The sequence below is a fragment of the Pteropus medius genome, unplaced genomic scaffold (assembly GCF_902729225.1).
Source record: "Pteropus medius unplaced genomic scaffold, Ma_sr-lr_union100, whole genome shotgun sequence".
Classification (NCBI taxonomy): domain Eukaryota; kingdom Metazoa; phylum Chordata; class Mammalia; order Chiroptera; family Pteropodidae; genus Pteropus; species Pteropus medius.
The window spans coordinates 46740254-46764285 of record NW_024349800.1 but is presented as its reverse complement, the minus strand read 5'-3'; the positions used below and the strand labels follow the sequence as shown (position 1 = coordinate 46764285).

The 24032-nt window shown below is 47.9% G+C and overlaps 1 protein-coding gene across 1 annotated transcript in view; it reads right to left on the bottom strand.

The window, feature by feature from the left end:
- The window catches only part of GALNT14 (polypeptide N-acetylgalactosaminyltransferase 14), a 186144-nt gene that overhangs the window by 63508 nt on the left and 98604 nt on the right, over positions 1 to 24032 (bottom strand). The window contains exon 2 of the mRNA XM_039887477.1: positions 8686 to 8855. Coding sequence (XP_039743411.1) covers positions 8686 to 8855 — 170 coding nt within the window. The remainder of the gene's footprint in view (positions 1 to 8685; positions 8856 to 24032) is intronic.

Here is a 24032-nt window from a genome sequence, read left to right as displayed (position 1 = left end):
GTTCTCCCTGGGTTACCTGCACATTAAATTTGGCCTTGGTGACAGAACACCAGAAGAAACAGCTGACTCCATTGGCTAACTGACATAAGTTATTTCAATGCCTCCAAGGAAGGCTAAAATAAATACCAAACTACCTTAATTGGGAAACCCAGAATTCTCAGGCATCATCTCTTCTCCTTGCCCCACAAGCACAAGTCAAACACACACACACACACACACACACACTCACTCACTCACTCGGTGAACTTGGATATAATAAGGGCTTGTGACAGAATAAAATATATACATATATAGACCTAGAATCTGAAAACCTGATTCTGAGTTTCAGCCAAGCACTGACTAGCTGTGTGATCTTGGACAACTGACTAGCTGTGTGACCCTGGACAAGTTCCTTAACCCCTCTGAGCCTGGATCTCCTTTCCTAGGTATATGGTTAATCTGCTAGTCTCGTTCTTCTTGCTCAAGTTACCATAGCCAGTACTAACTAGTACTTAGTCCTGAAACTCAGCACTTAGTTTGCAGGTGGAGGACAGACCCCTTTCCTAGGTCCCCACTGGCTCCCTTTCCCTCGGTACCAGTTCTTGCTTCTCATCCCTCCCACCCCCACCTCAGAACAAATCCCCCAGTGTAAGACCCAACAACCCACCTTGAGAATGCCAGTGCCTTAAAGCCAAGATCCCACATCATGCTCTACCCCTACTGGTTTGCGCCCAGCTCAGGCTAAGTTGGTTTTGTACTGTTGCCCACTCTTCTCTTGGGGAGGTGAGTGGCATCACTGTTGCCTGGCACGGTTCTGCTCAGTCCTACCTTGGTTTCTTTCTGAACCTGACAGGAGCTCCCAGAAGGTGGTGCTGGCCAGGACTGTGCTGCTTTGGGCATCTCACAGGGTAGCTGTGATGATGAGGCAATGCCATATGAAAATGAAAGCATTACGGTGCTTACCAAGTTAACTCTAAGCTCCTTATTCTGAATCCAAGACAGTCGTCTGACCCTGTTTCCCTTCCAGAATTATTCTCCCCATATTTGTCTCCTCCATCACCCCACGCTCCAAAGAAACTGGGCTGACTCCTACAAAACGCTGTGGCTTTCCACCTCCTGTCTTTGGTATGCAGTTCTCTTAACTGGGGATGCCTACCACTGGCTAAAATCCTACCTGTCTCCGCCAGTGTCCACCCAGATGCCATCTTTTTCAAAAAGCCTCTGCCTTCCATCCATGTGCAGATTCCTTCTCCATGGGCCAGCCTGATGCTGTTTCGTCTTCCTTACAGGAAAGCTCTAACTCTTGTGGTTTGTTCCATGGCCAAGGCAGAAATAGCCGCACTCAAACCAGGGAGAGGGCAGGAGATGGGTGCTTGGAAATCAAGGGCAGGAAGTCCAGACATTAAGTCCAGAACCAGGACATGGCCTAAGGGCAATCCACATCTAAGCATCAGGCATCAGTCCCACATGCATTTCTCCCACTGGACCATGAGCTCCTGGGGAGTGGGGACCAATTCCTAGCATAGACCTTGGCAGGTGGTTAGTGCTTAGAAAGTGTGATGAGTGGAATGAATGAGCACATGAATGGGAAAATGAACGAATGAGATGCACAATGCAGTGTCAAAGTTAGTGGGGAATTAACTAGGAAACAGGGTATGAGAAACATCAGCAAAGGCAGTTTGTCCAGATGAATTCTCATCAGCAGGTTTTCTTATCTGGTCCCCTTTCAAAAATTGAGGAGCTGCTTCTTTGGTAAATGTGCTGGAAACTCACAGAGCAGGCAGTGGTAGGAGGAGCAGCATGCAAAGACACGGGGGGCGGGGGTGGGGGGACCAGACAGGAAGTAGAAGGAATCCTGGCCCAGAGGCACCTGCTATCTCAGCCTCCATGGTCTTTCTTCCTCTCCCCCAGTGAGGACTCATTCTGAGGCTCCATAGGTGGCACTCAAACAGCTGCCCAGGGCAGCAGACACAGATCTCCTGTAAAGCCACTTCTAGAATGTTCAGAAACTCCCTGCTGCTCCCTTCCAAAGCTCCCTGAGAGTCTGAGATGCTCTGGAGTGAAGCGCACTCAGAGCCACTGCCAACATGCTCACAAACTCCTGTCTTGAAAAATGGTGCACAGGAAGGACCAGGATGCAGCAGATGGGGAACTTGTTTGCAAAAGCTAAGTGTCTGTGATGGGTTTCCCCTCCCCACTGCCTTGATGTGGAATCACCAACTCTGTGCTGAGCCAGTGGAATAGCCTTGACTCGGAGGGAATATGAACATTTTTTATGCTTAGCTGTTCCAGCCGTAAAGATTTTTATCCTATTACTACTAAGTGACGAGTACAAGGAGAGAAATGATGATGATCTTTGGCAGTCATTCCAACAGAGTAAATACAAGGAGGGAGAAATGTGAGCCGAGGCTGGGCCACTGCCCCTTCATTTCCCAGGATGAAAAGGAGCAAAGGAAAAATGTCTTCCTGATGAGATGTATCGGAGTGTGGAATTTTCCCTCCAGGAAAGCAATGGCATCCCACTGTCCGAACCATTAAGCAAGGCACTGGACAAAGGCCAGGAGAATGTGCTGAGAGGAGCAATCAAACCCAGCTGGGCCAGGAAGAGGTAACCTCATGGGGCTTCCCAGCTCTAACTCCTTTCAACCCTCTGCTCATGGGTTCAGTCCTCCCTGCCACCTGCTCCCCTGCAAGCAAAGCACCCCCATAATAAGTATTGCTAGGCAACCACTAAAACATACATTTGCTTTATCAAGATAGTTCCCCCCTTCTCGAGGGGTATGCCCTCATTTAAGGGCTTCTTGACTGCCAGATGTTTTATGTGCTACGTGGATGATGGCAAATCCAGCTATTGTCACCAGGATGTGGGGACAGCGGTGGGTGGGGAATGGGACAACCAAAAAAACCAGGACTATTTGTTGGGCCAGTCAATGCTTTATATACAGCAGAAGTCCCCTGGGAAATCTCAGACTCACCCCAGCTAGATGCTGTCTCCTCCTTCCATTGAGAGTCATTTATGGCACACCACCTCCTCCTTGGTATAGAAGGCCATGACTTATTCAACCCTGTAACCCCTCAAAACTTAGGCAGTACCCCGGATACTAAAACATTTATCCCTGTTAACAGAAGTGTGGGCCGTCGGGGGAAGATTTAGGGTTAAGATGCCCCGACACAAGCACAATCGCTTATTCACACCGAGGTAGGGTGGGAGAGCGGAGTGTGCACATGTGTATATTTCTGGGAGAAGAGACCACCGTGGAAAAATGAATTGATCTATAGTTGTGTGGCGACTTACAGAATGATAGAGCTTTGAGTCCAACTTTAGGTGAGAAAAAGCCACGAGAGAAGCAAGGACATGTGGAAGGCCACTGCTGATTACCTCGTCCCCACTCCACGTTACAGGCTTAAATCAGGGACAAGACCGAGTTGCAGTGAAGACGTGTCTAAAGGCCGATGCCAGCAGGTTTCAATCTCAAGATTGTGAACATGTAAAATGTGATGTAAGGAGTAGTTGGAGGGCAGGTGGTTAACCCCAAAGGGTGAGTGAGCAGGGGATCCATCAGAAACTGTGGACGCTCACTTTCTAAACTACCTTGGTGTGGGCATTTCTCACTGCCCACCCCATGGACCCCATAAACCCTGACAAAGTGGAGTTTGAAGCCTGCCCCAGGCTTATCTTCCACTCCTCTCCTCAGTTACACCATGCTCCAGGTAAACCCAGCTGCCTCCCAAACACTGTGGGCTTCCCGGGGCAAAGGACCAAGAGAGACGTGGTGACTTTATCCTATTCCATACAGGAAAATTAAGCCCTTTGCCTATCCTACCACATGATGCCATACCATGATGTGCTCGTCGGGGGTCCACACTGCCAATGCATTAGGTTTTTCAATCAGCACAGAGGCTTGTTGGGTGAAAACTTCCACAGCCTTCCTCCTTTCTCCCTGTCCTCACCTCACCTGCTGCATCTTTGGATTCCTAGGCAATTCACCCCATCACCCGCCCTTTCTGCAGTGATTGTTCTAATGCTCAGCTAATAGTTCTCTGTTTCAAGCTCTGTCCAAACGTGTCCTATAAATCAGAATCCAATTACTTTGGTAAGAAAATTGGAAGCAAATTTAATAAGCTCAGACCCCTCCTACAGGCTGTTTCTTCACTATTCTCTTTTTAGTAATGAGAACTCTTTAAAGGAAAAAGCATTTTTCCTTTAACTGAGTCTACCTACTCTCCAGATCCCTCATCTGAAGCCCCTGAGGATAGAAGGAAAACAGAAAAGGGGCTTCTTCTAGCTCCTCTTCTTTGCACATGAGGCAGATAGGAGAAAGTAGTCAATTGTCTTTCCAGTCTTACTCTCCCTTTTATTTGTTCAAAAACATTTATTGAATTCCTATCACACACCAGGCACAGTAGTAGATGCTGCCAGATCACTCCCCCTAGAGGACAATTGGTGTCATAACTAGTAGAACCTTAGCTGCAAGGCATGATGGGAATATAGAGGTGGACCAGTGGGAGGGAAGCCTATATCAATGGGGTCCAGCGAGTGTCAACGGCCCTGGGGTCCAGGAGTGGCCCTACCGTAGTAGCTTCTTGGTAAAGGTGATATTGACTGCTAGGAGAATGTCAGCATATAGACTTTGTGGTTGAAGAAACCGGGAGAAGAGGGAGGAGAAGGAAGGAAGCAGAGAAAGCCAAAGGTTTGCACAGGGCCTGAGATAGATCCTGTCACCTAGAGACTGAGGGAAAGTGCTACAGAACGTAGGCCAGTGGGTGGCATTATTCCAGGGCTTTGACTTTCTACTCAAACCCTGATCCTTTAGGCTGGACCAACCCACCCATGATCTACAAAAATAAGCACAAGTGCAGGCTGATGCTCTATGGTTTTCAAATTTGAATGAATCAGAATAACCTGAAGTGCTTGTCAAGACATAGGCTGCTAATCTCCACCCCAGAGTTTCTGATTCAGTAGTTCTAGGCAAAGCTTAAGAATGTGCATTTCTAACAAGTTCCCAAGTGATGCCTGTGGCTTCTGGGCTGCTGGTTTGGGGAACCATCTTTGAGAATCGTTGTTCCAAGCCTTTGCTATTCCAAATGTGTTGCATAAACCAGTGGCATCAGAATTACCTGGGAGCTTGCTAGAAATGCAGAACCCTACTGAATCAGAGGTTAGCTTCTGAATCAGATGATGTGTTTGTTAATTTAAATTTGAGAAACACTTACCTGGAACAGTCATCTTAAGCCTGGTTGCTCATAATAATCATTTGAGGAGCTTAGAAAAGAGAGACTTCAGCTGGTCAGAGTATGGGTATCAGCATTTTAAAAAAGCTCCCCAAGTGGTTCTCCTATGAGGCCTGTATCGAGAACTGATGAGGTTCATGCTCCTGCCTATACTCCATGACCGTATGTTTGGGTTTGACTCTACCACTCCCATTTCTCTAGCATTGAACTTAACCTTGAAAACCTCCTCTGTTCCTCTGCCCCACTACCACTCCTGACAACTTAGTGATCTTCCTTCCTAATATCTGAGTTTTGGTTGCATCTCTTGCCTGAGCATCTACATTTTTCTCAGGGGAGCCCTCCCCTTCCATTCCAGGCCCTACAGTGTCAGCCTGTCCACACTGTTGCTCTGTAATAACAACAACAATAGAAATGTTTTGACGATTTACTATGGAGTAAGTAAGTACTTTACATATATTTTATTTGATCCTCACAAAATCTGCATTAGGTAGGTATCATTGTTATTTTTATCCTTATTTTTCAAAAGAGGAAACTGCAGTCCAGAGAAACGAGGTAATGGTGAGTTCACTCAGGTAAGTCAGCAGCACAGCCAGGACTGGAAACAGGGTGATGTGATTCCAGAGTCTGTACTGCCTTCTGCTTGGTTCTGCCTTTCAGGGACGATATGGCCTCATCCTTTTGCTGGATGAGACTGCATGCATACATCTCATTCTTGAGAACTCGGGTAACAAGCAGGGCTGGCTTTACAGCAGTGGTTATTATTGCAATTTTGTCCCCAGGGGACATTTGTCAATGCTAGAGACATTTTTGGTTGTCACAATTTGGAGGTGCTATTGGCATCTAGTAGGTAGAGGCCAGAGATGCTGCTAAACATCCTGTAAGGCACAGGACAGTTCCACAACAAAATATTATCCAGCTCAAAATGCCCATTTCTGTTGAGAATCCTTGGTCTACAGGATGTAGGTCACAGCTGGTCAGAGCTGTGGCAAGCATTGTCCAAGAATGGGCCCTAGGGCTCTATGAGACAGGTAGGCAAGCCCCACACATTGCAACAGGATGAAGTCAGGATATAGCAGAAAGGCTGGAATCTCAGGAGGATTAAGAAACTTATCTGGTGACTTCAACCTCATGGACACAGATTCCCTAGGAGGCAAGGGTTGAAAATGGGAGATCTTGTAGACAGAAGGTCAACCCACAATGGGGCCCATTTGAGGGAAGAACAGTAGGCTTCACAGGCAGTCTCTGGAACTCTCATCACAAGAGCGATGTGGGCACAGGGTCAGCCCTACATGAAACTTGGCCTGGAGATAGCTGATCCAACTGGTGTCCTCTCACAGTGCTAGCCTGGAGCTTTGCACACAGTAGGTGCTCAATATCCTTGCAATGGTCGCCTAGCCCCATATGCTTGTCTTCATTCCCAATCTCCTGTCCTCTCTCCTTCCTGCTCTTTCAGATTAAGATCCATAAATCTGAAATAGTCGAAGTAACACAACCACAGCTCCCACAGGGCAAGGTAAGTGCCTTGAGGCAGACATATGGCTGATAACACTTTTCCTTTTTGTTTCCCAAAGGTTGTCTGGATTTCATCTAAATCCTCTCTTCCCTTCTTAGTGTAATCCCAGCAGATCATACTTACTGAACAGAAGGAACCCACTGGGTTAGCTGCAGAGCCTGAGACTGGACCAGGTAAACTTGGACCTTTGGGGGCAGGCTCAGTTCTTCATCCACGACCATCACATATGTCCAGCCCTTACAAAATTCTTTCATTTCTAGCCTCTCAGATTATAGAATAGGGGACACATGGAAATTTGTCCTGCTCAGGATATCTCCATGTACCTGCCTGCTCTGTGAACTCCCAAAGCCTCCCTGCTGCAGGTGAGAGTACTCAGAGATGCCTCTCTGACAGCTCTCGCTCAGATGCACCAGCTCCTTTCCTGGCCTGGAGGCGTCTCTTTGTCTCCCTGGAGGGCCTCCACACCTGGACTCAGGACAGGGAAGGCACCAAAACTGAGACCCTGGGGTCTTCTCAGCCTCCATCTCCTCCCTCTTCTCTGCTCTCCTATGTGCAATCTCAGGGAAATAAAATAACCTAATATTTAAATAAAGTTCTACCAGAAACCAAGGACCAGGGGCAGTGCTGGGGAATTTGAATAGCAATAATACAAGATTCTGACTTTAAGAAGCTTTCAGGCCAGCAGCAGCGTGTGTTCTGGGTTTAGCCTGTCCCCTAAGTCTCTGGTTGTAGGGGACTTCCAGGCTCTGCTGCTAAGGAAGTGTCTCATGGGTACCTCAAGGGGCGACTTAAATTCAGACTGTCATAGTTAGATAAGGCCATAGATGTCATCCTGCCCATCTTCCTGGCTTTAGCCGTGGGGGAAATTAGGACTCCAGGTCCATTTTGGAATAATGGAGATTGACAAGGGCTGGTTGAGCCCCTCCACAGCATATGTGTTGTGTAAGTCAAGATGTCAAGTTGTACAGCCTAGCTGGGGAAACTGAGCGTGCCAGCCTTCACATACTGTCAACGTAAGCACCACCAGATTGACCAACCTCATTAGTCATGCAAATTCTGATTGCCTTGCTTGTAAATCCCAGTGTCCACATCCACAATTTGGTGCCCACAAACCCAAACATAGAAATCTAAAAAGCTAACACCAATCCTGCAGCTTCCGAATTTAACATTGCCTTAAGCCCCTCTACCCCAATCATGCCAGTCTGCTATTTTGGGCTGGGGCAAAGTCAATTTTATGCAGCAGGCAGGAAACACACTCTTCCAGGCCTCTGGCACAGCTGGGCTTCCAAGTTTGGAGGCCAGGAGGCCAGGAGGGGTTGAGACCGGAAGGACTGGGAAGTGGGTGAAGTGCCTTCACAAAGACTCTTTCTGCTGGGTAATTAAGTTTTCCACATTTGCACAGGCCTGATCTCTGCAACCCAACTGAAGGTGTGGCTGACCAAGGGGACAACAGGATGTAGGCTGATGAGCTGCTCTGAAATAGACAGAAGACCCAATGGCAAGTGAAGAGGGCCCTCTGGCTTCTCTTCTCATATGGCAAAGTGTGCCTGGGTGTCAGAGGAAGGACTTCTCCCAGAGACAGAAGACACCACCATCCTGACTTCCCAGGTCTGCCCACCCTGCCCTTCCCCAGAAGGAAAGCCAGGATGATTCATTGGAATCTGCCAGGGGAACACAGGCTCTGTTATAGGGTTTTTTCTGCTCTGTGATTTGCTTAGGGTATCCATGGGTGAGAAGGGCAAGGTGCTGGTGGAAGAAGCCTCAGGGTGCTTTGGGATGTCTCAACTACCAGCAGCACAGACAATGTAAATTACTACATTGTAAACCCCCTAGCATCCAACTGGCAACAAATGGGTTGCCTGCCCCAGTTCTTGGCCATGGGCACTGCACAAATCAAGCCTGCTGTTGATCCATCATGACTGCAGGGAGGGATAGAGAGTAACAGAGTAAGGAAGAAGTACCTCAAATGACGAGTGTCCGGGATGGCCCGATTGCTGGAGATCCGCTCGCTTTCCCGCTGGTTGAAAGCATACAGCTTATAGGGGTCGTCACCCACACGCCACTTTTTGGCATTCAGATACCGCCGCTCATCAAACTGGTCCCACAGGTCATCCCAGTCAGCATCCAAAATCTGTGTGACATGGACAGGAAGTCTGTGAGAATGGCTCTCGGCCCTCCACCAGCCGCTCTGTCCGTCTGTCGGTGTCCAACCGCAGACACTAGGCTTGTTCTGGCAAGGTGTAGCTCAAAGACCCAGCCAGAGGTAGGACGTTAATAAAACCATCAGCAACAAAAATAACATACAGAACAACAACAGTAAAGACACTGCTCAATATCCTGCGTTGTGCTGAGATTGTTATGTGACCCTGTGTATCTCTCAGGGAATATTGCTCATATTCCCATTGTGCAGACAAAGAAACAGCCAGCGTAGGTTAAGTAACTTGGTCAAGATTCCACAATGAGGAACTGGATTCTAGTCTCCCGATCCCAGAGGCCACCTCTCCAGGGTAATTTGAGAACTTGTGGCTGAAACTACTCGCAGAGTAACTGGCACATGGTGGGTGCACAGTGACTATTATTCCCTCCTCTGCCATAGGAAGACAGCAACAGGAAGTGGGTGATCTACCTGTAATAGCGTGCTACCCACCAGACAGATACTCTGTGTGTTCCTTTCTTCCTCCAACCCAGGAATCTGTGATTATTTTTAAGAAGCATCAATGAGGGAGCAAGTAATACCCTTGCCATACGTGGTGACAGCACTTTAGAAGGTATAAGGTGGCTGCCTTATTTATGATCTCATTCCATACTCCTCAAACCTCTCTGCACTGAGTTGAAATCAAGGTTTCGCCAAGGTGACTGGCTGTTCTGGGTCACCCAGGTGGACAGTGGCAGAGCTAAAGCATAGCTCATTCTCTTGGGGCCTCCGGTGCATTCATGCAGCGGAGGAGGTGAGAGGATTTACACTAGGAGAGAAGGCTGCCTCAACTGCCCTGCCCATGACGGCTCCACAGCCAGTAGATGCTAGCACTATCACCCCAAGGGGAGAGTCAGTCTGTATCCAACCAAGCTCAGGCCTTTCAGGTTCATCAAAGCCAAAAGAACGCTGTGTCTCTGGGAAGAACCTATTGACCAGCCTTGGACCTGGAATGTGACTAATGATGCTGGTCAACCTGGAATGTGAGGGCTGGGGCCCTGGGGCTGGCACTGTTAGCAAGGATGCGATGCTCATTCATGTTACTGACCCTAGTCACTGTGAAAGTATCTAAAGCTGCCTGGGTACCGCCCATCCCATCGCTGGCCAGGACGCCCTTTTGTACCTAGGGAACCGAACAGGAAGGCCCGGGGCAACCCTGCAGACGGCAGTGCAGACGCTCAGCCCACAGATGGCAGGTAAGTGGGCCGCTCGCCAGTGCGCACATTTACCTCAGGCACCATTTGATCTTATCTAGTAATTGATCTCTTTCTCTCTCTGTTATCTCCTTTTGAAACAGCATTCTCCTGCTAATAGCACAAAATGAAGCTTTAGAAACCAGTGATTTTTATCCAATAATTGATTTCATTAATGTGATACTGCTGCTACACAGGGGAACTTGGGTGGGGGTGTGAAACCCCCAGCCCGTGTTGTGCGATGTCACAGCCTGAAAGCTGTCACCTGTGTTTGGAACATCACCACAGGGTGACCCAGACGTCCCATTTTCTAGGGAGGGACCATGGGGCCCTAAACCATCTCCGTATGGCTCATTCCCAATTTAATTCATTGCAATTCTCTAAATAAGCTATGAATCCCTACAGTGCTCTATGCTACAGAGGGGACGTGCCAAGATGGGGGGCTCCTGCCCTCATGGGGTGGCAGTGTTGTAGAGAGACGTGCATGAAGACATCTCTAACGCCTCTAACAGAGGCATGAAGGAAGTGGGGAGGGCCTCCTGGAAGAAGCGCCAATGGGTCTGAGCTTGAAGGATGAGCGGAGACTTGACTTTGCTTAAGTGGAGGTGGGGAGAAGACATACATGTGTGGTGAAAATCCAGATGAAAGGCAGGAGAGCCTGGAGGAGGAGAATCTGTTCAGGGAATGGCTAGCTCAGGAATGGGGAGGCCAGAGCATGGACTGCAACGAGAGCATGAGTGAAAGAAAACTCCGGCACACAGCTGGGTCTGTATGAAGCAGGTCGGGGGAAAACGTCTCTGGTCACGTATAGGATGGAGTGGAGGGAAGAGAGCTTCCGCAAGGAGGCCAACTGGGAGGTGACTTGGTAACCCAACCTGGTGGGAACGGCAGCCTGAACTGGGGCCTTGCTGGGGCCCAGATGGATGGTTCCAGCATCGGTGGGAGAAGCGGGTGGACGGGAAGGCACCCATGAAGAGAGGGCTGACAGCTGTCCTCTTGGCCTCATCCCCATTCTATTCCCACCAGACTGGACCCAGGGCCAAGAGGTCACACGGCTGGGTGATCTGCTCAGCCAGGCAATTGCCATCGTAAGGGCAGTTAAGCATCTTTTGCAGAATTCTCCTCCTTGGAGATGGCGCCAGGAGAGCTCAGTGGGATTCTGAGCTAGAGAGCCTAACCCCAGAGAGCAGCAGCTAGGCTGGTGAGAGAAATCGCCTCAACAGTCAAGTCTAGGCTGTTCTTCGAGGGGGCTGCTCCCTCAGAGGGTCACATGTGCAGAACTGGTCCACACTTTTCTGCTCTGAGATCCACTGGCAGAGAATACCCTGCCCTGAGAGCTTGGCTTTCCTATCATGATATCTGGGTACATTAAATAATGGCGAAGTGGTGTTTAAAATAATAATACTACCATTTGAATAGCAATTGTCATTTTACAAAGCAGCTTGCATAACTGCCACAGAATCCGTGCACAACCCCATTTGTACAGGAAGGGTTCGGCTTAGAGCGGCGTGGTGGCTTGCCCAAGCTCAATAGCTAGTTAAGTGAAGGGACTGCTGATTGAATCCTCCCCGGAGCCCCCCAAGGCCACAGTCTGCTCTGTCCACTTATGGACAAGAACCGGGGCATCTCATCTGTTGAGGGTGAGTGAGCGGAGTAGTGGACTGTGCCCACGCCTGGGTGGCTCTTACCACCCCTCACAGCCCCCAAGTAAGGCCCTACTTGATTTTCTGACCAGAATTTATTTTATCTAGAGCGAGTGTGTTTCAAACAGTAAGCATAATGCCGCAAACAGAAAACAAAGACAATCTTTTAAATAGAAAATATCTGATTAAGCCACCCAAACCACTGGCCAAGACCAGGGCTTAAATAACCTGGCACCCAGAATGAAACCTCAAAAGCACATCTGTTAAGTGGCTTAATCTCTTTCCTCACAACGGGCCTCCAGGAGAGATCTCGAATTCCCTCTCTCCCATCCTTTCCCAGCCTGTTTCCTCTCGCTCTGGTTTCAAGCTGCTCCCTGGCTCAGAAACCACGGGGATGGGTCTTCCCTTCTGTTCGGTTTTTAAGCTGCCTCGATTTTCTACTAATGTTTTTGTCTCTTCCCCTTCTTTCCCCGGCTTGGTATTACTAGCTCTCTCTTCATTGTCCTAATTATCTTCTTTTTCACCTTTAAAATGAGAAAATCTCTTTCTCTCAATAAGGCTTCTGTACTACTCTGAATTGTGTGGATGATGAATGAAAGTTATCAAGCTCGCCCTATCATAAAACGCCTTGGGGGGCGGGGAAACCTAGCATGTGTCATGAATATTTACATTTAATCCCCACAATAACAGATGCCGATATTACCACTTCTGTTTTATACCTGGGGAAACCGAGGCACAGAGCGATGGAGGAACTTGCCCAATGTCACAGAGGTAGTAATGTGCTGGTGCCAGGAGGCCGTTTTCTTAGGTGAGCTTCAAAGACTACACGTTTCCCATCATTTTTCTCAGCCAAGCTCTTTGTTTGCTTAGGGATCTTCCTCCCTGAAAGGATGTCTGTACCCTCTCCACCATCACCCCACCTGCTCTTCACTCTCCAAGAAGTCATTCTCCTCCCAGCAGAGGGCTTCTTCCTGACAGCCAGAGCAAGAAAAAACAGGAACCCAGCAGGCCTATTTCTGCAGGAAGGTGTGAATTCGCTAAGCTAACACACGGGACAAGGTTACGATTGGAAAAATGATAAAATTTATTATTTAAAGATGATATCATTCATCTTCCTTTGAACGTCGGGAACTCCAGCATAAGATTCTCTTGTTGAGGACATCCCTCCTGGGTCTGGCCAGGGTCACAGAGGCCCCAAGGAGCCCACTCCAAGCTTCAAAGGACTGTTAACTTCTAGAAGTTTCTTTCTAAAACTGAACCAGAATCTGCATCCTGGCTGTCTCTCCCTTTCCGGCCTGGTTTTATCTCCGAGGCTATTTGATACCAGTCTAGTCTTTCTTATACCTTTCAGATATTTGGTGGCAACTATGTTCTTTCGCCCCCTGGTACCATCAAATGAGACTTATAATTCAGAAAACAATGACACAAAGGACTGCAAAACAAATGCCAAAGGGTCAAGGAGAACACGACCCACTGAAATTAGATGGGGTTCATCGAGGGGTTCAAACACCCTGGAAACCCTCCACACATGCACTGTGAAGGGAGACCTTGCTCACAATGAAGTCTGACTTGTCTACCCAGGTCTCCTACATGGAAACTGTGACATGAAACCGCTGTGCCCCTGATGACGCCTGCCCCTTACTGGACACACAGATTCACCGCCACAGCTCCCCTTGTCAGAACCTCAGAGAGAAGCAGTGCATGAAGGCACCTCAGATTATTTCCAATTCTCACAAATCTAACGTACAAGAGAAGATCGTATTCCCAATTTGCAAATGAGGAAACTGAGGCACAGGAAGATAAATGATTTACCCAAGTTCATATAACTGAGAAGGGTCTGTCTCAAAGCCTACAGACCCAGTTTCTAAGCCACCCGGGTGCAACCTTAAGCCCCAGGATTCCTACAAAGCTCACCAAAAGTTGAAATCATGATTAAAAAAAAAAAAAAATGACCAGACACACAAGGAAAATAGTCACTACAAGGAAGAATCACCAGAAACTAGAAATAAGAGATTTAGATCCTCAAAGGACTACAGATAAAGGAATTACAGGTGCAAAATAAAGCATAACTGTAGACAAAATGGTTAAAATATGAAACAGAAAATTAGCAAAGATCAAAAGTTCTCTAAGAAAGAACTAAGCATAGCTTTTAGAAACAAAAAAGTCTAATAGTGATTGAAAGTCAATACCAAACCGCCCAAATGGAAATGTGTAAAATCTGCAGAGCATTTCACTGGAATATCTCATTTGGAGTACCCCTATGAAGGAAGCAGGCCAGTACACTGTTCCCATTTTGCAGATGAGAAAACCGAGGCCACAGGAAGCCAAGGAGCTTGCTGGAGACCACACAGAGAGTCGGTCAGCCACTAAGACTCTAACCTAGGACTTCTGCCTTCAAAGCTTGTGTTCCTACCACATGACCACACGGTTCACTCATCTACAGGGACACTTTATTTTATTTTTTTTACCTTGCTGGGCAGTCACGAGAATGCAGAAGTATCTGCTCATCCCTGTACTGTTCTATTGTCCACCCAGCTGGGAAGTGATCTTATTTTCCTTAGGGCCAGTCAAAAGAGTGAAGAGCACAGGATCATCCCTCGTCACACTACCACTCTGTAAGACCTCCCTAGAGTCTGGGAAAGGAATGACCACTGGTAACAGACACCCCCAGCATGCTAGATAAACTCAGATGAAGGAGGGGCAAGCCAACCCTTCGCTCACCTGGGCTCATGACACAGGAAAGAGCTGGAAAACCCTTTTTCCTCAGCTGGGGACAGCACATCAATTATGGATTATTAGATAAGATCTTCATTTTAATATTTCCACTATGTATTATCACCTCTTCCTCTCCCTGGAATTCTGTCTTGGGAGTTATTTAACTGATGTGCAGAAATCTAAATTTAATTTATTATGATCTAACTCACTTTAGAAGCCAAATTATCCTGCACTGGAGAAGGAGCAAGTCAATATCCCACTTGGCTTTCTATTTATCTTCTGCGGGGTTTCCTCTCCTTCTCTTTAGTATTCATTTTATCTCGGGTGCTGCTAATAAATTTAAATTTCCCTCAGAATTAGGCAATTGCTCCTTCAATGCTGTAGTTTAATGGTTAGTATTAATTATATGAAAGTCACTCCTTAAAGAGTTTGATAGATGGAATGGACATATAATAGAGGGAGAAAGGGCTATTTCTCAGACCAAACGAGGTAGCATATAATCAGCAGGGCTGAGTTTACTTTTCTGTCCTACCTCCTTCTGTCTCTTTTCCCCAATCTCCTTCTCACTACACCACCCTCCCTCAAAACCCAGGTGCCTAGAACATGGGTCTGCTAGGTACAGAGAAATCACTGTGATTTCTCTGAGCCTTTGAGGGTCTGACCACCCGGACACCATATCTAGAGCCCTCTGGGATGCCGGCTTCTTTCTCCATCTGGTTTCAGTCTCATTCAGTCTCTGACAACAAGAGCCACCACTGCCTTGTTCTCTCCTCTTCCCCGCTGCCCCAATATCCACGCTCACCACCTATATCCCAATTGTACGCCACACACAAACACGGCTTTGGGGGATGCTTCAAGCTTTCTGGAAGGAGAAAAGTTCTGATAATTCTAATTGCCTGAAAACTCCAACTGTGAAATATAATGTGATTAACAGAATGGACAGAAGCCCAGCTTTTGTTTCGGGACTAGAAATGAAGAAACTCACACCATTTGGACCCTACATGGAGATTAAGTTGCTTACTAATTAGCATGAGAGGGAGGTGCCAGGGAAGGATAAGTCAGCGTGCCTGGGGAAAACGGCTGGCTCTCCTACATGTGCCAGGGTGCGTGAGCACTGATGCTGATGTGTCTGTTCCCTTCCTACACAACGCCCTATAAATTCCACCACCCAAAGCTAAACCCAGTGCTCCTTTATGGAGACAGGCATCTCAACTCACTTATTGCTAACTTGAGGAACACTTCCCAGTTGCTGGTGGGCGTGAGGACTGAGAGAGAGCTGGCCCCACCCACACCATTTATTTCTGCACCCTTCTCCTTCTCTGTGTTCAAACATTGGAGCTAATCATTGGACCATGAGAAGCCTCTGTGCCTTCCAGCTCTGGAACTCAGACATCTAGGACGGGGGTGGCGGGTGGTAGGGCAGGTACACACACAGGGGGCTCAGGGAAAAGAGGATTTTGTGGACTGCACAGTGACACAGGAGGACGACATGCACTGAGAGATGGAACTAGTGCCTGGAAAAGACCTAAGAGAGGGCCCAGACTTAGGAAGTGGGCTCAGGAAGGGGAGCCTCCAACTAAATAGGCCTAGATATGAAAACATGCTGTTTCTGGTGTGGACAGCTGAACTGCCTTGGGTGCAGGGTCACCTCATCAGACTGAGGGAAGGTCTGCAAGGGTAATGCTGTGGCTTCTCCCAGGGCAGGGTCTTGAGAGAAGGAGAGGCCAAGTCCTCACGAGGTGGCCCGACAACATGGCCAGAGCCGCCTCTAGAAGGACATGGGATCTTGTAGTCAGAGGCTCACTCCACTGGAAGCCACTTCTAGAAAGAGAAAAAAGACACTAAAAACAAGATTTGGATTTCTAAGTGACAGAAGAGGTCTCCCTCCAAAAGTCAGCCTCCTCTCTCCTCCTTCATCTGTACAGAGCCAGGAAATATCTTCAGGCATCATCAGCAAGCTCTTTAGCCTCAAGGAATAGCGATGGAGGCAAGCAATTTTCAAGGTGCCCTACTGAACCAAGATATCTAGCAGAGGTCACAAATGAACATGCCTTCAAGGTCACTTGAGAATGGAAATGTAAGTGAGTACGGGTACTGCACAGTGATTGCCTAGTTCCATTGCTTTAGGTGAAACAAAATAAGCCCCTGGGCCAAATTTGACCTCCAGGCCACTAAATTGTGACTCCGGGGACAGTAATGGAATAAAAGGAGAAGGGAAAAGAATGACAGAGGAGGGGAAAATAAAAGAAAAGTGTTCATAATGTATGTTATGCTTTCGTGACTTCTTTTCTCCTTCAAGGGGTCCCTTACATATTTCAACCCGATTTCACCTGGAAGAAATGCAGCGGCAGGACTGTTTCTGTAAGAAAAGGTGGAGATGGGCAGAGAAGGGGAAGCACAACACGAGGATGATCCTGTAATTCTTCTCAACAGTCCTGTCGATGCCATAACAGGGATTGGAAAAGCTGGTCCAAGCCTGACTTGCTCCATATGCCCTTTCAGCCTCTTGTGGTCAGTTTCTTCCTCCATCCCGAGGACAATACTCATCTTTACCCCACACAATTTTACAGACTTAGATCTCAGAAATGAGATAAGACAGGAAAAACTGCTTGGCAAAAGATAATGCATGTGTAACATATTATTATCGTCAACATTGCTGTGGTTACCTTTATTTCTTTTGGGGACTGAATGCTAACGGAGAGAAAATGCAATTTACAGTCAGCTAGTTTATGTTTAGCTTATTCCTTCCTGGTGGCAGAAATGGGGTCTCTGACAGCATCACTTACTGTCCGGCCTCTATAGGTCATTATCAACGCCAATGTTTCCTGGGAGGCGGCAGGGCTTTTTGATCCGAAAGCTCCATTCTCTAACTTGGGTTTGAACACAGTGCCATACAAATAATAAGACAAGAAAACTACTTTAAGAAGTGAAATACATAAGGTTACCATCAGATTAGAAGGCTAGAAATTGAGCTTGGCATGGCCTCTGTGCTAACCCTCTTTTTATGCATGTGGAGGTGGGTGTGAAACTGTGCTGGGTGATTATGGGAAGAGACTTGGGGATCTCAGTAGAGGGATGAGGAACCTGAACTTGCTTGAGACCCCAAGCCTCCAACCTGGCCAAGGAGCCTGGATGTCAGGATCCCTGCTCGACGGCTGGCCCCTCTCCTCCACTAGACATCAGCCCGCAGGGTCTTCTCCATGCCTCCTGAAGCCTGGCAGCCAAGGCCCGGGATGGCCAGTCCTACAGCCAGACTCACAGGGACGTGTTTAGCAAGGTCTGCAGCTTGCCCAAACCTCCCTCTAGGTTCTTCTCAGGCAGAGATGACTGTGAAGAAACCAAGAGGGAGATGGCTGTGGGAAGCCAAGGGAAAGGACTGACCTGAAAAGGTGATCGATTCTCACTCTGGTCACAATCACGCAGAACGACAACCACAACTAATGGTTTCGTAGAGTTCACTGCGTGCCAGGCTCTGTCCTTAAAAACTCGCCCAGTGAATACTGTGAACAGACCTAAAGCAGGTGCTTTTCTGAGCCCTGAAGAAAAAAATAACTAAGGTTTGTGGTGCTAAAGGGATGCAGCCAAGGTCATACTCCTATTGAGTGGAAGTGTTAGGATTAAACCCAGGTAGGTGGGCTCCACCATGTCCCTAACGAGGACCTGCAATGGCAGAGGGTCACTGGTAGAATGAGGTTTGCAAACCCAGCACCTGCCCAGAGAAGGAAGAAGGAGGGAGGAGGGAGGAGGCACTCGCCAGGAGCTCAGCCGTACACTTTCTAATTTTATCCTGGAAACACCTTCCCTAATCCACCCAATGAGAGGTGCTAAACTGGAATTTTGCTACAAAGAGAGTTGCAGTCAAGTGTCCCCTGAACCCTGTCATTCATTCCCAAAGGTGACATTAGTAATAAGACTGAAGCTCTGAGGAGAATTTGTCCCTCTCTCTCCAATGCCTCCGAGGGGCAGGCGAAATCTCCCCAGACACTGCGTGCAGCGAGGGCCCAGAGCTTAGCGCGTTTTCTATCCATTCTGTAAATAAGGTGACATCCAGATACCCTCTAGCTCCCTCAAAACTAGGTCAGCTGCTGAATGTGTAGGTGTGGGGTGGGAGCGAATGACTTTGAAATGACTTTATCTCACAGGACTCCATGGGGGCCACTGGCTGGCTTTTAATGAAAGGGCTCTTTTTATGTCAAAAGCAGACCCAGAGCACCGGGACATCATGCCTGCTGAATCTGGGAGGGACTGGGATGCCCTGCTCAGCCAAGGGCAAATTAAGTGCTGCAGGCGACACAGCAAGTGATAATGGAAGTGGGCTGAAAACCTGAGAGAAATCCCTATGAGCCTGTCCTAAATACTGACCATCTTTACAGCACGGCAGGAACCTACCAGGGTGTCTCGCATGCACTATGAAAAGGGAGTTTATAATGCACTTGCTGTGTAAGCAAGACCTATGGGGGTGCTTCCCCACCTTAGGAACCACCAATAATTGCTCCCAAACGACTGACGGGCTCCTCATCCACCTTTGACATGATCCCCTCTGCAGGTTAATCCTGAGTTATACAAGGTGCCAGAGTGATATTTCAAACATCTCCTATACTCTCATTCGACCTCTTTTAATCCACAGTGGCCTTCTCTTTGCTTCTTCAGAATCAGGCATATTCTCACTTTCATCACAGCCTGGACCACATGGGAATCCAGATTTGCAATTCAGATACATTGGAAAGAGATTAATCACTTCACCAGAGCTGTTTTTGGTTTATGTTTTACTTCTTAGGAGCACTCGCTACAAGATTCCTTTAAGTACTCCATTCCCTTCGTGCATTTTTAAAATTAGATTCCGGTGACAAAGAAAATTCAGTATCCGAACTTTTCCAGAGCACTATCCTGGTAAATGAGGAGAAAACTATCAAAAGCCCTGTCGCCCATGCCTCTCCGCCCACCTACATTCTCACCCTGGACTCAGCGGTGGAGACCCCACAGCCGCTGGGCAGGGCACTATTCCCCTGCAACGTGTCGTGCCGTGGGAATGATCACTATGTCTCAGGTTCGATCTCGTCCCAAAGGATGGGAGTCGAAGCCAATGGCATGAATCTGCTCCTCAGAATTTTCTGCCTGGGTGTGGCATCTTCTCATCTCCTTCACTAAGTGGCTCAAGGCTGGGCTCCTCCTGGCCTGGACGTCTTTGGCCTCATCAAAAACCCAGCACATTAAACATTAAGGCTTTCCAGGCAGCAAAGATGACTATACCTTCCAGTCTGTCTCTGAAAGCGAGACCGGGGAAAGAGGCAGCTGAGAGGGGGTGGCAGGAGGGCTCGATGTGTAGAGAAAGTAGGTCATTAGTGGTAAAGACTACAATTTTCAAGCAGTTGTTAATGCTTTGTTTATATGGATTTCTCCAAATGTGACATTTTAATGGCATCATAATTGTGTGATTATAGTGCGGGCGACACCACGTGGGGAGGAAAGGCGACAGGGACTCCGAAGACCTGCTGGGGAAGGCGGCTCCCTGCATGGGCAGCCAAGGGGACTGTCTCGGTCCTGCTCAGGCCAGGATGCCTGACGAGCGTGAGAAGTAGCTCCCCAGAGGACCCTCTGCTAGACAGGAGCCATCGGTGTCCAGGAAACTTGCATACAATCCTAGTCCTTGGACAAAAGCAAGGCCCCGGTCTATAAAGAAGAGGATGAAGGTAGTTACACTTCAACTTGGAGGCCCACTGATAACAGCTGCACTTGTCATGAACAACTGCATTCACTTTATGTCTGCATGCATTCATTCATTCATTCCTTAAGATCTTACTATACTCTGAGGGAAAAGGCCATTCTCAGAAATAAGAGAACAAATTGAGAAGGAGAGACTGGCAAGGAGAAGGACCCCAAATTGATGGGTGCCCAAACTGATGGGTGCCCAGCACTGAGCTGCAATGTGGCACATTTGTCTCCCTTGATCTCTTGGCAACATTCACCCCTCTGGGGAAGTCCCTTAGGTGCTCTTGTGCCTTGGCTTCCAGAAGCCCTGTTTCTTAGGCTTTATCACACACTTTGGGCCATCTCCGTCTCTTTGCTGGCTTCTCCTCCTCCCTGGCTTCTCAATGTTGGAATTGCTCCTGGATTTAACTGTTCCTTTCTCTCTTCCCATGACATGCTCACCACAGGTGACTTCCTGTGTCTTCAAAACCTACAGGTGGATAATTCCCAATATATCTTTCTAGCTCGAATCTCTCTTCTGTGCTCCATATCTATATTAAACACGTGCCTGCCTGACATGCCCACTGGAGTGTCTCACAAGCATCTCACCCCAGGTTGGTTCCAGATGGAACTCGTGATATTCCCATCACAAGGGCACCTGCCCCAGTCTTTTCCACGTGAGGAAATGGATCTATGCAGTTGCTCAAGCAGGAATTGGAGAGTCATCCTTGACACTCCCTTCTTTCTTACCTGTATCTTCATCACAACCACACACATATCTAACTCACTGCCACATCCTGTTGACTACCTGCAACACATGTCTCCACCCACCCACCCTTGCCTATCTCTCCAAACATGCCCGACCACCTCTGACCCCTTTCTGGAATACTGACTGCAATGGGCCCCAACTCCAGCCTTGTACTCTTGGCCCAAACCATCCATTTTTCAGAGTCCCCTTCTTAAAAGGACACCTGATCCTCTCTGTCCCGTTCTGGCTCAGAGCCCTCCAGTGGCTGGCTCCCCACTGCACTCAAAATACCATCGTCCCTCTGCACCGTGGCCCTCCAGGCCCTGTGGACTCCCCAGCCTCATCCCACTCTCCCTTCCCCTTTGTTCATGATGTTCCAGCCACACTGGCCTCTCTTCAGCTCATAAAACAAGACAAACTCTTTCTCGTCTGTTATGAGCTAAGTTGTATCCCCCAAAAGATTCATCTGTTGAAGTCTCTAATACCTTCAGATGTAAGTATATTTAAAGATAGGCCCTTTGAAGGAGTGATTTGGGTTAAATGAGGTCATATGGGTGGGCCCTAATCCATGTGACTGTATTTGGGGATAGGACCCTTAAGGGGGTGATTAAGTTAAAGTGAGGCCGCCAGGACTGGTATCTGTAGAAAAAGAGGTGGAGACATCAGGGGTGCCCTTGTACCCAGAAAAGGCCATCTGAGGACACAGAGAGAAGGCAGCCATGCGGAAGCCAAGAAGAGAGGCCTTAGGAAAAACTGACACCACCAGCACTTTAATCTTAAGACTTCAGGCCTCCAGAACTTTGAGGAAATAAATGTCTGTTGTTTAAAACACCCAGTCTGTGGTGTTTTGTTATGGCAGCCCAGCACACTGAAACACCATCTCTATGCGTGCTGTGCTCCCTTCCCAGAATGTTCTTCATATGATGAACTCCTACATATCCATCCAATCTCAGATCAGATGGAGTGTTATATCTTTAAAGAGGCCTTCCATGAATCTTTAGGCTTCATTAGGTCCCTCCTTACACTCTCCAAGGACCTTGTACATCTCCTTCATAGAACTTGGAAGTCCCAGCCTAAACCAGGTAACTTTGTCTAATTATACATTTCATTTCTTCCTCTCTGACTAGGCCACAACCTTCTCGAGTGCAGGAATTGTGTCTGTTTCACTCACCACTGGTACCATTGACAAGGTTCCTGGCGCATGGGAGTCTCAAATATTTGTTGAATAAATGACTCGGTGGACATTAATTATCTCATTTAATCCTCTTTAAAAGCCCCAGGATTTGGATATGACATAGGGGAGGAGAAAGGCAGCCATCCAGGAAGCAGCAGGACTAGAAATGGAACCAGGACCATCTGCCTATGAAGAACTTGCAAGGGCCCTGTCTACCCAGAGACGATAAAGCCAGCAAGGTCCGAGCCTGTGAGAACACTTCAGCAGAAGGCGAGATTTGACATGGGCCTGTGGGGATGGACCGGACTGAGACAGGAGTCCAAAACAAGAGGGAGGGAGGGTTGGGGGAGAGTAGATACTCAAAAGAGGTGAGTTTGCAACCTCTCTCCTCCAGTTACTGTCTCTGCGACCTTGGGCAAGTGATTTCACCTCCCCTTCTCAATTGAAAGTGCCACAGCTGCCTATCCTGTAAAGTCATGATACCGTTTTATGAACTAATGGACTAATATGAATAACGCATTGAGCACTGTGCCATGCATGCACTAAGCACTCAATAAATAGTAGCTATAAGTTTATATGTTAGTAAAGTGAAGACAATGCTGTGTGTCCACTATCTCACTAGTGATGCAGTGAAGGGTTTTGGAAGCAGCCAGATCTGGCTTTTAGATCTGCCTCTGTCACCACCTTGTATACTTGAGTAAATCACTTCTGCTCGCTAGGTCTCTGGTTAGTTTCCCCATCTGTCAAAGGCAGGAGTTCGATAGAGCAGGCATTCTTAACTATTTTGAGACAACACAGCCTCCTTTTCAATGTGATGGAAGCCATAGCCTTTTTCCCCAGAGAAATGTCCTTGCAGAAATAGATGCAAATTTCCACTTACTGTATCAAGGACCTAGGGCCACTCTGGAGCCCCAGGAGGCATCAGGCTGTCAAGTTCAGTATTGAAGAGTGGGTACCTCCCTGAAAAGGTTAGTTCACACAGGGAACTAACCTGTCTGGCAGGGAAGAAATCAATGATGTCCTTCCTCCCCACCCAGCTACTCTTTAAAGGGCCGAAGCCAGTACCCGGGCTCTGCCAGCCTCTGCCCATCCCATGCTAAGCACAGTAACGAGGCTTGCTGTGCAGAGGGACCCCATAATCGGTTCCTGCTCTGTGCTGTGTTGAAAAAAGACAACCACCTTAAGATTTATTAACCAGATGTACAGTCCCTGGCCCTAGCTGCAACCTAGGTGGCCCTTGAAAACATCTCCAGAGGTCCGGGAGGGAATAGCACTGGGAGGAAAGGCTGGGTGTTCTTTGGCTGCTGCCCAGAAGCTGAGCGTGTTTGAAAGGGGGCAGGGATAAATAAGGGTGGGGTGTCAGACTGTTTCAGGAAACTCTCTGCTCCTTGGTGCCTCAGCTTTAAGTACAAAAGATATTTCTTTGGCCCCTTTGCAGAGCTGGCCAACAGATATGCTCCGGAGATTTAAGTCTTTAGATCTGTATTTAATTTTTCACACTACTGCTAGAATGACTTTTCTAAAGTACAGTTGGATCTCATCAACAGAATAAAGGCCAAGTTCCTTACTGTGGCCTACAAGTCCTTCATTGGACTTCTAGCCTCATCTAGCTCAATCCTGGTCCCCAGACACTGGTATCCTTACATTAAACGGCCACCACTGGTACTGGAAGTAAGTGGAGAAAATCTGGTCCCTGCAATCCAAAAGTGTCCCTTGCTTTTCTGTCAAGGCACTTATGACAATCACTTGTTTGTCTGGGCCTCTTCTCTAAACTGCATATGCCTTAGAGGTAGGAGCATGGGTTTTCTCTCTGACTCTGGCAGAGGCTGGGTGTCCTCAGGAAGATCACTCACAGCCTCAGGCCAGCTCTCTTTTTCCATCCTCCTCACAGCCAACCTTCTCAGGCTGCAGGAAAGTAGACACAACACGACTCTCAGCCCTCAAGCTGTGCCT